We start from the raw sequence: 13,190 nt of genomic DNA, 5'->3' as shown, positions 1-13,190 counted from the left end.
CTATCTAAATTATTACAAATAACTAGCTGTTGTCCGAAGTTCCATCCTCTTTTTACCCGACTGCGGCGAAGCCCAAAGGACGGTTCTGTGTTTGACCTGTATGTAGGTATGTATGCCCGTTCCTATGTCCGCTTGTAACTATTGAACGGTTGAACTGATTTTGATAAATGATGCGTCATTAAATTATTTTGATGGCGCGAGTGTCACTCACTACGGAGCTAAAATTCTTAAAAATACAAAATGGCTGATCTTATGGCGCTTTTATGTGCGCTGAAAAAAAATTTTTTTTCGACCCTCGAGTGGGTATCGAAATAATATATACATATTATACTTAATTTATAGGTATCTATGTTTGAAAACATTTGGAGTGAAAAACCAGTTGGAACTGGTGGAAAATGCCCGTTCCTATGTCCGTTCGTAACTACTCGATTTCTTATAAACTGGGTTCATAAATTTACTAGGTACATATAACTAGGTACCCACTTGTAATTATTTTACTTACGTAGTGTTGATTTCAACCCTACATTTGCGCAAACATTGAATTTCAGGCAATGATGTATAGGTGCTTACTCCTTCAAACAATAGAGAATGTGTGAACAGCTTTTCGGTTTTGTTTGCTTTTTACGAATTTATAATGACATGCCTCTCTTTGTAGCGTTTAGAATAGGATGAATTGAATTCGCGGTGGACGACAATGAATAATTTTAAGTTTTGTGTTGTTTTATGTTTTCATACTGTTGGTAAGTACTTAGTTAGCTAATTGTCTGAATTTTATATTTTCTAATTGTGCTTGTGTGTGGGCATAAAATTAAAAAAAATATACTTTCGAATTTTACTTATTTTTACAAGTTGCTCTTCTTATATGAATCCATATTTCATGCTAATTATTATATTATACTTACATTATTGATTAATCTGTTTAAAATACGTAGGTATTCATTTTTTTTCTTACTTTAAATATTTTACCAGTGTAAATAGGTAAATACTTTTTAAAAACCATTTAGATACTTAAGTACATATTTCTAAAATAAAATAAAAAAATTTCAGTATCGACGCCTGGTCCAAATAATGGACGAAATGTGCTTTATCAACAGCCCACAGAGAATATTGTCTTCCAAACAAATAGTGGAACTTCTAGTGGCGACCGTCCTGTCCAAAATCCAGCAGGAACAATACTAACGCGTACTTTGCTACAAGATTTGAACGGGGAGCATAGTAAAAACTTCCATAATGAAGGATTAGCCCGTGGTTCATATCAAACAAGTAAACCTGAAGACAATATCCAGTTTGCACCTGAGAGTGGGAACCTTAAACAAACAAATTCAATGTACAATAAGCAGGAAAACTCTCATGGACCAGAACCTAGTGAATCTTTACCAATTACAAGACATAATGTGAATAGGAATTTACTTAGAGTTGACAGACGAAATACCACTATGCCAAATACTTACAAAAGTGTGAATATTTAAATTCAAACATGAAAGTAACCAATTATAATTATCATAGTCAACCGAGCATTAAACAACAACCCTTGAATCCAGAAAAAGAAACCAGGTTAGACTTACAAGGAAAATCTTTGGAGAATATAAATTCATTAACAAGCACTTCACTGGGAAGTCCTCCGGAGCGACAATTGCCCTCAGTAACAAATTTGAAATTGGATGAAGGTATGAGTAAACCTGGAGTTCTAGCACAATTTTCCTAAACCAGTTTTCAAAATCCAACAGCTGAAATTTTGTATAAGATGAAAATAGCACGGTCATATAAGATATTCCAGGCATAGTACCTAATCAACAATTTTTAGATTCGTAACAAGGAGTGTTAGTTGTGAATAGATAAGAGATTGCAATAATTTGCAGTTGACAAGATACTGTGATTTTAAACCACTACGTCAATGTTTTAAACTGACTGTCGCGACTTGTTGTCTTTTGTTGTCGTTTTTCTAAAAATATAAAATGAAAAGCTGACTGGCTGAATGACTAACTGACTGATCTATCAACGCACATGTCTAACTACTGGACGGAGCGAGCTGAAATTTGACATGCAGATAGATACTATGACTTAAACATCCGCTAAGAAAGGATTTTTGCAAATTCAACCCCTAAGAGCGATTACGCACTTATCCGATCTGAATCCGTGAAAATACGGATAAGTATGAAAAATATCTACGTCTTGTCATAAGCTACCATACAAATAGTTTTATGACTACTTTGGAACGTATTTTCACGGACTCAGATTGGATGAGTGCGTAACCGCCCTAAGGGGGTAAAATAGGGGTTTGAAATTTGTGTAGTCCACGCGGAAGAAATCCCAGGCATAAGCTAGTAAAGAGCATAAATAGAGAGCTGATACTTTAGTACTTTACTAAAATTTGAATCTAATCTATGAGTAGGTAAAACTAGCTATTTTAATTTTATCCTACATTTATTCATGCTGATGAATTAGTTTGATGATATTTATCTGATTAATCAGTTTTCATTAGGAGACACATTATTCTTGAATTCTTGGGATAGGTATCTTGTTGTAATGATGATGACTTTTTTTCAGATAAGTTTAATTCTTTACCAAAACGCGTTATAAATAAAGCAAAAGAACTGTACAGTCTTCACGCATCTGCTAAAAATTTAAAACGGTACATGGTAGTACACACTGACGGAACAGTTGAGCATATTGATAACTTGGAGATGATTGCTGACAAGTATCCTAATTATATTACGATCGAATCTACGGATTTAGAAAAATATGCTCAAACAAATAAAAAAAAAATGCCTGCATCGATATTTGAAAACCAATCAGGTGTTTCATCTACAAATGCACATCATTCAGCAGTTCCATTAACTAAACAAAAAGCGAAAGATTTTTTTCCGGAAAAATCAAAAAATAAAGATGCAGTTGTAATAAAACCTAATCAAAATGCAGAATTGTCTGAACACTCCCCTGTAAAAGAAACGATATCAAGAGTACCACTCAAAGCGTTTTCATCAGATAGCACACCGAAGCAAGATCTAACAAAAAAGATACCTACTCAAACGCACATGCCACAGGAAAACTCAGAGAACAATGATTTAAGCAGACCTTTGCAAAATATTACAACTGTTCCGCCAAAAGAGATAAATTTTAAGGACGAAGATAAAAATAATAATAAAACTCCATCTAGTTGGATCCCAATAAATAGTAAGGAAGATGAAACAGACAATAATAATATCGCATCATGTTAGTATAAAATATCAAATATTTTAATGTTCCTAATTCTGTGATAAAAGATACCTACTTGCTAATAAAGCAAATTTTAGCATACAAATATTTTGTCAGCATTGCCAATAATGAGTAAGTAGTAAATAATTAAGTATTATGGTGTAGCTATCCTTTGATGTTTAAATTTTTTAATTTGTTTAAGTCTCCCTTGATGTTATATATTTTAGGCATCTAGTATTTTAGATTATATACATGTTAAAACGATGATCGTAGGATTATAGTCAGATCTATATTTGCACCTGGATAGGTTTTAGCAGGATAGTATTTGAAATCTAGTATTGTTTATCACATGATCTATTCGGTTACGTATTACGTTATTAGTAGATGTTTAGCACCACTCTCAGAAGTCCGAGTTCCTGGTGTCCCAAACACCAGGAACAGACTTCTGCTATCTACTATTCACAATAAATAAATTGCATATCTCTACTGAATGTGTTGCTGATCGCAAATCTCGAGAACAGCTGAACCGATTTCGCAAATTCTTTTTTCATAATATTCCTTGAAGTACGGAGATGGTTCTTACAGAGAGAAAAATTTAAAAAAACTCCTGAAAAAGAATCGACTGTTAGGCGATACGAAGTTCGCCGGGGCAGCTTGTTACTTATAATTATTATATAAAAAAATACACCTTGCACTAATTATTATTGATTTGCTTTCTAGCAAAGGCCCCTGAGGAGAAAAACTACGACCGTAAAACACGTTTCACGGTCATGGATTTTCTCTTCCATTGTATTAATTCTACTGATGCCCTCATGTCGATTTCCCTCTTTCGGATTGGCCCTTTTACTATTTCCCGCTCTTGGATATTTATTTTTACCATGGTTTAATGTTAGCCCTTTATTAACTTACAGGCTCGCCAGACTCTCCAATTTCGGAAAACATTGACTATTCTGGGGTTTGGTTTCAAGATAGAAACTTTTGGGATAAACTGCAAAATGGCACACATAATATCCTTTACTTTTTCTTTGTCCCACCGTCGCCACAGGTAAAAAAGGAGACCAAGATTACAATATACCCTAATGGCACTCAAGTTGAAGAAATAACCGAAATAGTTGATGATGAAGGTAATAAATTTGTAATATTGAACTGTTTTTGTTTTTTTTTTAACTTTTTAGTACTTCAAATATCTTTTTTGTTTAATGTTACAGACGGAATTCCTCAAGCATTGAAGACAACGAAAGTAATGCACGCAATGGAAGACACAAACACGTAACTTTACAAACACGTCTTCGGTTTAAGTATACCTACTATAGTCTCAAAACTCATATTTATTTATTTTATGCAAAATCAGTCAATTTTTAACTTTTTACGATAAAAAACGATATTTATAAGAATATTAAGAACCAAAGTAAACTAGGTTCAAGATAACACTCCTACAATCACAATGAAATAAATTGAATAAGTATAAGTAGGTAAGTAGATATAGTTTGTCGATATTTTATAAGAAAATTATAATTAAATAATTTACATAGTATGTACATTTTTAATGCAATACAATTGACTCTCAAAATACCTATGTCTAAATTGTGAATCCACCTATATGAATATAGTTACATCATTCATTCATGATAATCCATACTAATATTACAAATGCGAAAGTGTGAATGTCTGTCTGTCAGTCTGTACCTTTTCAACCAATTTTGACGAAATTTTCTAGGCACAAAGATAGTTTGCATCCCGGACATAGGCTTCTTTTTAGCCCAGAAAATCAACGAGCTTCCATGGGATTTTTAAAAACTTTAAATTGACGTATACGAAGTCGCGGGCATCATCTAGGTAGGTATACTTATAATGAGAATCTTTAATAAAAATCATCAGATAAAAAATACATTATAAGCCACATATAAATTAGATTAAATACTTAGGTAAAAATACACGCTTGAATAAAATACGTTACCAAGGTTTCCGGATAAATTACAAGGCTCACGCTCGTTGAATAGATATTTGAGGTAACAAGACGTGGGTGAGCTCCGTCCTCAAACAGTCACGTCATGAGATAATCGGAAGCTTTTTGCGAGAGTATTAGCCGCGGGTTCGCTTTTGCCATTCGACATACCGGAATTAGAAAATGGTACCTACGTAAGAAATATTAAGTAGGTATAATACGTTTTCTTGCGGCTTATTTTCTGTAAGTACCTACCTACAATTCGTATATCTGTTTATTGGAAAATGCCAACCTCACCGTAGAAAGTATATTTTGTAGATTGGGTTTTTTAATTCTTACGATTGAAGGATTGGGTGTGCCTACATTTAGTGAAATACCAATTTTTTCTAAATCAATGTGGAATTACTTCCATATTTGCTTAACCACGTTTGATTTAGAAAATAATGAAAATAAATGTCTGCATTCTGAGTTCAGTGCCTAAAATTAAAGATATTGTGGCTACTACACTACATCATACCTATGACTCAAATAGTAAAAAACAGATTTCCTAGGTAACCGCTATTGCCTAAAGTTTCTAATTGCCTAGAGATTATTATGCTACGAAAACAACTAGTAGCCCTATTTCTACAACAACAGCTATAATAGTAGGTAATAATAATAATTAGTACCTACCTACTCTCTCGTGAGTCGTGATTATAATAAATCTGTCATAAAATAAAAAGAGGAACAGAGCACTGCAAGACGGAAAACATCTCGCATTTATAGAATAGAAGTAGAACATGCCAGTAAAATGTCTTTTAGACCATTGCATTGTTGGATGAAAATGTAGCTTTTGTATTTAGCATTGTCGAGTACTTAGTTCCTATTTTTTATTATTAGCTTTTGGCCTGCGCTACAATTTCATCAGTGTTCTTTGATATGAACATATGATATGCAGTAGGTACTTATCAAATTTATTATAATCACGAAACATAGAAGTACTCATTTATTGAAGCGGTTTTATAAAATTACCATGTGTTCCATAGTGTCATTTGCATGCAAAGTTGATCAATAAGAATGATTTCACAGCTAATTGATTATAAGAAGCACGACTGGTACACCAGCTTCGGTAAGCAAATTTTCGGACATCGCTACTCAACAAAACTCTTTATTCGAAGCAATCAATGATGCAGTTTTGAGTTTTAAGTATCCAGCGTAGACGAATAATATTTGGATACCGTTTTGTCGCGCGGAAACAATTATTTAGAGCCTCAATAGCTCAACCGGTAGAGGAGTGGACTGAAAACCGAAAGGTCGACGGTTCAAACCCCGCCCGTTGCACTATTGTCGTACCTACTCCTAGCACAAGCCTGACGCTTAATTGGAGAGGAAAGGGGAATATTAGTCATTTAACATGACTAATATTCTTTAAAAAAAAAAAAAATAAAATAAATAAAATAAATAAATATTAAATTCCAATGAAATATTATAAGTCTAGAACACAGACAGTAGTCTTCAGTTTCGTCTTCGTGTGATCATGTTTCATTGATGTTTCACGAAATGTTCCATTAAGTATTCGAATATTTTAATTAAAGCTGAATGCATATTTTTGTTTGATATTAAATTCGTGCTATATTCAAAAGGAAAAAAATGTTTAGCGTTTATAGTTGCAGAGTGGTTGCAGATTACAAAAGAAATTTGAAACAAAGGTTTTCCGTGATGTGTCCGCTTTTACCATAAAGTGAGGTTTTTTGAGATCGTTAAGCTTTGATAAAACGCGAGAGAGGTTTCCTTTACCTCTAAGAACTCTTATGTAAAGCGCTCAAATCGGTTTTTCCCGACTACGAGAGCGATGTCTTTGGCAGTCTTGTATTCGCCAGTTGATCGGTTTCCACTTAATAGCTCTACTCAGTAGATTTTGATTATTTTAGCATTTAAACTACCGTGAGTGATTTCCATTCCGCGGCGCGAACGCGAACGGACTCCCTTGAAAAAGGACCCCGTATGGGTTCTAAACTAGTCGGGCTAACGTCGACTACACACGTGAGTACAGCCGGGACAGAGATTTTGATTAACTGTCAGGTTGGTCCATAACGCGAAAATATTTTATTAGTATCTCCAGGGCTGGAACTCCTCAACAGACTACACAAATCACTCTCATTCTGTGCTATATTTTGGTAAATACTTGTGCTATTAGTGGGCCGATAATAGGTTGATCATGATGATGATGAAGCGTACCTATAGGAGGCTTCACTATTCTGCATCTTCTGCTGTAATCGATTCGGCAGTAAAATCTTACCAACTTATTAAAAACTATCAACAAGCTTTTTTAAACGATAAAAAAAGTGAAAAGGAAAAAGTTAGAGCACATACGTAACGAAAAATACAGTTAGGTGCTTAAGCACATCTTGTTTTTAATGACACATCTTTTGAGTTGGCTGAGGAGTGCGTCTAGATCCTACAAGTAGAAGAAATCTCGACAAAACATGTTAAAGAGCAAACGCTTCAAACATTTATCTTTGTTTTTTTATCTCCAGCCCTCATTAATTTTTAATTTAGGATGCCTTGTTTTTTCTTGAAGGGCTTTTAAAATCTGCATTTGCTACTTGCCTGTGATTATACTTTATGAAAAGGGGTAGGATTTATACTGAAATCTCAATCTGATGCTGCTACCCGGACAGTCTGGAGACTACCCAACTTCACGACAACTTACAACATAAAGGTGTCGTGTTTGATTTGTTCGCGATGAGTAGTTAGCTACACATTTCATAGGTTTATATTTTTCATTTACTGGTACCTACTTCTAAGTTCTAACTTCGAACATAATATCAGAAGGCAAGGAGCAAATACGAAACTTACCTACCTCCTTGATGTAATGCATGACCTTTAAACTTGAAAGTAGGTATTACGAACTAGTTTTCAACAGCATTTAACGTGATTTAACGTTATGTCGTTGTAACTCTGTCAAAGCGGTATAACTACCTTTGGTCAAAAGGAGTTAGTTCACTTTACAACAGTTTACTAGTAAAAGTTAGTGCATTTCACCAAATGTTCTTAGAGATTTTGAGATCAAATTAATTACTATCCTAAATTCATGAATATCCTGCCACTGTTATCATGAGCGTAGCATCATAGTTCTCTAATGATGGTAAGTATATTCAGGAGATTTATTGTCTCACAGAATCAATAAATGCCGCACGTGTCAAACTTTTAGTTCCAAGGAGTTTTCTTGCTTCAGGATTTATGTAATTTCGCTAATGCGTCGCCAAGATAACTTGTTTTCTAGTAAGTATAGTAAGCAACATTTTTACTGTAATTATAAGCAACAGATATCACCCATTAGGAGGTTTACAATAGTCTTTTTAATGCTAACCACCATGCACCATAATTTGTAAGCGACCGAACCGAACTCATGAATAGGTACACATATTATGTATTCTTGTATATTTATACACGTCTTATAACATTGAAAATACGTACTGTTTGGCAATGGACATCGGATATTCATCATATTTTTATCAATTTTAATTAAAATTTCGCCAATAAAAATATGTTTGTAGCAGCTTTGCGTTCGTATTTACAGTGGACCATATTTTGTCGATTGCGGTTCGAATAGGCAAAATAAATAAGCGCAATCGATAGACGCTGACGTCGATTTGCCTCTAGCGTGCGATTAAATCAAATGGTAGTGTAGTATATGTTCGAAAAATCGTTCGTCGTTTGCTATGACCTCCTCGGTTTTTTTGCTTTATTTCAGAGGCTAGTATCCAATAAGTAAGTTCTAATCCCTACCAGGTTTTTTTTTTTTTTTTTTTTGTATGTTTCGCTGGCAATCCTCCGACATGGTTATCGGAGACTTTGTATAGCTTAACACGGCATTTTTTTTTTTTTACCTTTTTCTTTTATATTGTCATGAAACAGGTTCTTTTTTTTGTACTGTGATCATGATTTTTAAGCTAATAATAGCCTTACGTTTTTTAACTTATTCTATTCAGACTTATATTTATATGCATATGTAACATATTATTCCAATAATATATTATATACATAATTTCTTACATTTTCTATTTATATATCTTATTTTAAATTAACTTTAATTATGGCTTCAAATATTAATTAGCTACTATCTTGACTTATTTCTATCTAATGTTTTATTTACTACACATGTACAAAATTTTAAAAACCTTTTTCTTATTTCACTATTCATAATAATTTCAGGGATCGACTGCAGAGTTAAATTTACTTTTATTATTTGCTGTAGGTCTTCCCGTGCTCTTCCGTATCTGGGGCATTCCACAATGGCATGCAGAGCAGTTTCCTCTTGGTCTGGGTCACAGACACATGACGGGCTATCCTTACATTTAAACTTGTAAAGATAGGCGGCAAAACCTCCATGTCCCGTCATTGCCTGAACCAAAATCGGTGTTAGGTTTATTTCCCTTACGAATTTGTACGCCAGTTCTACTGTGGGGAAATACACTTTAGTTATGCTTGCAGTTTCGCCTTCTATATATTTTTGGTTCCATCGATTTATAGTCTCCTTCCTTATGACTTTTTTTATATATGATACTGGGCATTTGTCATAGTCAGCTTGTGTTCTTGATTCGTTTGCTGCCTCCTTTGCTAACATGTCTGCTCTCTCGTTGCCCGGCACCCCTACGTGGGCTCGTATCCAGAATAATTTTACCAGTTTACCTATTTCTTCTAATTTTATTAAATTATTTTTGATAGCAAAGCCTAATGGATGAAAAACTTGCATGTTTTTAAGCAATTCTAGTGAGGATCTCGAATCACTGAATATATTCACCTGGTTTCCGGTCGTTTTAAAGGCATATTCTGTTGCCTGAAAGAGCGCGTACAGCTCTGCCTGAAAAACTGTACAATAAGCCTCGAGACGAAACTTTTTTTTGTGCGTTTCTTCCCTATCTTCCCAACAGGTCAGAGCTGCACCCACTTCATCATCTGTCTTGCTTCCATCGGTGAATATATTCAGTCCGGTTATTCCATTCGCAGCTACTGTCAGCTCTTCCATATCTTCTAAACAAGAAAATTCTATATTCGGCTCTTTGGCGGGGTGAGGAGCAAGAAGAAAGCAGACTCTATTTTCAATTTCCTTATTAGCTAACATCGACGGTGGTCTCCCTCTTTTCGCCTCGTAAAGCTGCGCAGCTTCTCTGACTCTTGCATCCAATGGAATGAGTCCGGCCAGAACCACTGCTGCGTTATAAGACACTGTGCGATAGGATTTACATATTTTTTGTGCGAATCCTCTTTGCACAGTACGTAATTTCTTTTGCGTTGTAATTTTTTCTGCAGCCGGCGCCCATGTGCTGGATGAGTACATTATTGTTGGTTCAATTACTGCTTTGTATATCGTTCTGATAATTTCCGGATTCAGTCCCCACTGTGTTTTTGCTGTCCGAGCTAATGGCGTATAGATATTTATGGCTTTCTTACAAATGTTTTGGATATGACTATTAAATGTTAATTTATGATCAATCGTAAGTCCGAGTATTTTTATTTCGTTATTTCGTTATTTATACACGTCTTATAACATTGAAAATACGTACTGTTTGGCAATGGACATCGGATATTCATCATATTTTTATCAATTTTAATTAAAATTTCGCCAATATAAATATGTTTGTAGCAGCTTTGCGTTCGTATTTACAGTGGACCATTTGTCGATTGCGGTTCGAATAGGCAAAATAAATAAGCGCAATCGATAGACGCTGACGTCGATTTGCCTCTAGCGTGCGATTAAATCAAATGGTAGTGTAGTATATGTTCGAAAAATCGTTCGTCGTTTGCTATGACCTCCTCGGTTTTTTTGCTTTATTTCAGAGGCTAGTATCCAATAAGTAAGTTCTGCCACTACCTAAATACGCATAGTACGGGACAGGTCGAGATGGATGTCGATAAGGCTGGGGGGGGGGGGGGGGGGGAAAGTCCCTCACACCCGCACCTCATCCACGCTGTTTCGCGCCGGGTTAACGCGGGTGTACGGGGCGTCCCCACCTCGAATGTCATCTTTTACTACTGCTAGGTACTCTCTACTCTGATCTGGCATTTCGCCAGTATCTACCTACACTGTGACGTCATATAAATAATGTCAATGCGGCTTAGGAATGTAGCTGGATGAGGATTGAGGAAGGCTGAGAACCGGAACGGGTGACGCCTATTAGGGATGGCCTTTGTCCAACAGTGGACATCTGATGATGAACTGACGAAGATAATCATGAAGATATACCTAAAACATTCCTAGCAAAGTGTTTATTTTTATTTTGTATGCTGAACATAATGATGTACAGGTATGTATAAAGTACCGATACTTGTAATTATATTTTAAAAATGTTACAAGCTTTTTCGAAGTCGTTTGATAAGTCAGTGTAAGTACCTACTATGTCTCAATGGATTATATACATCAAATATCTACATCTAAATATATAAGAGCAAAAGCTGACTGACTGAATGACTGACTGACTGACTGACTGATCTATCACCGCACAGCTCAAACTACTGGACGGATCCGGCTGAAATTTGGCATGCAGGTAGCTATTATGACTTAGACGTCCGCTAAGAAAGGATTTTTGCAAATTCAACCCCTAAGGGGGTAAAATAGGGGTTCGAAATTTGTGTAGTCCACGCGGATGAAGTCGCGGGCTTAAGCTAGTTACCTTATAAAAGAGTATGTAAATGTAAGTCACGAATCACGATACATTTACGGTCGGAAAAAACGATCAAGGTTTGTAGTGGTAGGTATAGGTACCTACCTATATTTTACATAACATTTTACACGTAGCTCTACGATACTTTTGCAACGCGTTGACTGGCGAGCCAATTCCGTAGACGACCCTCTACAGGACCGTAACGATTCCTTGTAGTCACTGTGGGTATTTCAACATAAGACCTACGTAACTAAGGGCCTGGTATAGGGCGATTGTGACCTCAATCCGTACGATACGTTGTCTCATATACATGTAAAGGTTTTACTAGGTACTAAAAGCATTTCAAATCTTATTTATGTTATAGGGTTCCGTGCCCAAAGGGTGCCAACGAGACTCTATTAGTACGCCTTCGCTATCCGTCCGTCTGTCTATCAGCGGGCTGTATCTCATGTACCGTTATAGGTAGAGAGTTGAAATTTTCAGTGTGTAAGTATTTCTAATGCCACGTTCACTTTCACTTCAACAACAATTAATAAAAAACCAAAATGGCGAATTTCAAAATGGCTGCCTTGCAAATCCCCTTTACCCTTCGTGTGGGAGTCAGACTCGCACTTGACGGGTTTTTAATAAAATTAAAACAGATAGAGAACCTAATTTTTTGGAAGTAGGCTAAAAACAGAAAGGTGCTATTTGGAAAGGAGAATATTAAAAGTAATAGAGCCGATTGCAATAAGCTTATATTGACTTGGCAGTAGATCCATCGCTAACTGTTAGCACAGCAAATGAAGGCGATTAAATCGTTAGCATAATAAGAGCCCTATTACGTGGGTACTATTGGAATATTTTCGGCCTTCTGTGTAAACAAAATATCGAAGGCAATATACATCTTGGAAAGTAATAAGCCCATTTGTTTTTATTTGATGGCTTTGTTGCCTTGCAGGTGTATAACAAGAATACTACCTATAGTATGCGACAGGTTGAAATGGCAATAATGGGAGGGAACGCCCCGCACACCCGCACAGCCCCCGCGCTAACTCGGTGCGTGCGAGCACGGGTGACTTGCGGGTGTCCGGGGTGTCCCCCAGCCCTCATACCCCGATTGCCTTTTATCTCCCAAAGCCACCATAATCCAAACAAACATTCAAACAAACATTCCTCCCAGTGTTGGGGACAATGCGCAGATAAACTTTCAGCTTTCATAAACTAACGAAAGTCCGGGACACGCTGGCTCTTAGTCCATACGAATCAAATTGAATAATTGCATTACTTATTCATAATTTATTTTCGAGGTGTAAGAAAGTCTCTTGAGACTTCGTAGCTGGAAAAGGTACATTTGTATTGCGGTAGGTATTTGTAGGCTATTTGTATGTAGGTGTGTGTAAAAATTTATTTATTTTATACAG

The 13,190-nt window shown here is 35.8% G+C and overlaps 1 protein-coding gene across 1 annotated transcript; it reads left to right on the top strand.

The window, feature by feature from the left end:
* The first annotated feature begins 638 nt into the window (after window positions 1-638).
* On the top strand, window positions 639-4,718 carry LOC117982545 (uncharacterized). The gene is made up of 5 exons (XM_069498591.1): window positions 639-740; window positions 1,048-1,667; window positions 2,548-3,213; window positions 4,107-4,319; window positions 4,404-4,718. The coding sequence occupies exons 2-5, from the start codon at window positions 1,478-1,480 to the stop codon at window positions 4,466-4,468; spliced, it is 1,134 nt and encodes a 377-aa protein (XP_069354692.1). The 5' UTR covers window positions 639-740; window positions 1,048-1,477; the 3' UTR covers window positions 4,469-4,718.
* Window positions 4,719-13,190: the final 8,472 nt, after the last annotated feature.

The sequence above is a fragment of the Maniola hyperantus genome, chromosome 5, assembly GCF_902806685.2.
Source record: "Maniola hyperantus chromosome 5, iAphHyp1.2, whole genome shotgun sequence".
NCBI classification, from domain to species: domain Eukaryota; kingdom Metazoa; phylum Arthropoda; class Insecta; order Lepidoptera; family Nymphalidae; genus Maniola; species Maniola hyperantus.
The sequence above is the reverse complement of the archived record's forward strand: the minus strand, read 5'-3'. Positions and strand labels throughout refer to the sequence as shown.

Coding starts and splice junctions, on each gene's coding strand:
- LOC117982545 (XM_069498591.1), top strand. CDS start 1,478: ATGAAAGTAACCAATTATAATTATCATAGTCAACCGAGCATTAAACAA. Junction 3,214..4,106: donor CAATAATAATATCGCATCAT/GTTAGTATAAAA, acceptor ATTAACTTACAG/GCTCGCCAGACTCTCCAATT. Junction 4,320..4,403: donor CGAAATAGTTGATGATGAAG/GTAATAAATTTG, acceptor TTAATGTTACAG/ACGGAATTCCTCAAGCATTG.